The sequence below is a fragment of the Micropterus dolomieu genome, linkage group LG06, assembly GCF_021292245.1.
Source record: "Micropterus dolomieu isolate WLL.071019.BEF.003 ecotype Adirondacks linkage group LG06, ASM2129224v1, whole genome shotgun sequence".
NCBI lineage: Eukaryota > Metazoa > Chordata > Actinopteri > Centrarchiformes > Centrarchidae > Micropterus > Micropterus dolomieu.
This window is the reverse complement of record NC_060155.1, coordinates 18153454-18154977: the sequence shown is the minus strand read 5'-3', so window position 1 is coordinate 18154977 and position 1524 is coordinate 18153454. Positions and strand designations below refer to the sequence as shown.

The 1524-nt window shown below is 52.2% G+C and overlaps 1 protein-coding gene across 1 annotated transcript in view; it reads left to right on the top strand.

Annotated features, from left to right (window-relative positions):
- Positions 1-1524, top strand: part of LOC123972099 (protein unc-13 homolog A-like) — a 34543-nt gene that overhangs the window by 11031 nt on the left and 21988 nt on the right. The window contains exon 10 of the mRNA XM_046051342.1: positions 546-1054. Within this exon, the coding sequence (XP_045907298.1) occupies positions 546-1054 (509 nt within the window). The remainder of the gene's footprint in view (positions 1-545; positions 1055-1524) is intronic.

Below are 1524 nucleotides of genomic sequence, written 5' to 3'. Positions count from 1 at the left end.
CCCCCCCCCCCCCCCCCCCCCCCCCCCCCCCCAATCATCCTTCCTCTCTGTGCCTCAATTCTGTTTTTAATAGCCCCATTCATCATGGAGTATAAATACTTTTTCCCTGTTTTTTGCATTTCTGGATGCTTGTTCGTTTTCTTTTGTCAGCTTTCTGGAGGTCTCTCACCTTTCTGTTCCGCTCTATTTCTCGCCGCTTGTCTGGTACTCTTGTATCACCAGTGCTTTTCATTGATTCGCCATCAGCATTGTTCCTTGCTACCCTAAGATATGTAGAAAAGTTTTTTAGTAGGGCTGTCCTATAGAGTACAAAGTGGACAGGCCATAATGTGCTCCTATAAAGTGCTCTGTATGCATTTTTGAGATTATGATTCATGTACATGTATACAGGCAATAATAACCTGAATGAAAGTCTAACTATGTTCATTATAAAACTGTGTCCGTCTTAAGTACTTTAATAATCAGTCTCTCCTGGGCATGTTGAGGTCTTGCATTTTAACCCTGTTTTTATTCTCTTCTCTTCTCTTCTCTTTTCCTCCCTCCAGTCCCTCGGGGAGCTATGCATCATCTGCAGAGCTGAGCCGGTGCAGCAGTCAGCTGAGCGAGGAGGACTATGGCGGTGAATATGGCGAAAGGGATCCTTACGACGAGAACGACTCTTACCACTCCTGCCACTCCTCGGTCAGCTACAGTAAAGGCTCTCCAGACTGGGACCCCGATGAGACCCAAGGGGCGTACAGTGATGAGGGCGGCTACAGCAAAGACGGGGGAGAGGAGGTGGCTCTGTACGAGGAGGATGATGTAGGACTGTATGGGGGAGAAGAGGAGGGCCTCTATGAGGATGAGGAGATGATGTATGACGACGAGGATTTGTACAATTTGGATGGGACCCTCAGTGAGGACATGGAGCCTCCATTCACCCCCACCCCAACATCAACAGCCCCCCCAGCTCTGGATGTGCCCAGCTCCAGACCTCCTCTAGAGAAACAACCCTCCTTACACCAACAGCAGCCCCCCGCTCAACCCCCTAACCAAACATCCAACCAGTCTCACCATTCTGGCATGGCCCCATCGGCACAGCCCCCTTCTTGTCAACCAACAGCCCAACCACCTAAACAACCCCAGCCCCAAGCACAGCCTCAGCCAGCCCCGTCTGCCACTTCCTTCTTCTCAATGGCCAAACCTCTAACAGCTGCAGTCACAGGCTTGGCCTCTACTTTCCTGTCTTCTGTTCCCACCGCCCAGCCTGCCCAGTCTCACCCTCCAACTCCAGCCGTATCTCAACAACACCAATCTGCCGCAGGCAAAGCTGTCCCTCCATCCCACCCAGCCACCACGACTAACTCACCCTCCCAGGGCCCCTCCACTACTGTGGACCCTACCTCCCAGCAGATCCCATCCTCTAGGCAGCCTCAATCCCATCTCAACGGTTCTGCTACCACACAGTCAGCTGCCCCTGAGGAACAGGCTCTCCAGCTGGAGGAAGAGCCATGGCTTGATGAGGAAATGATGTTGGAGAAGGAG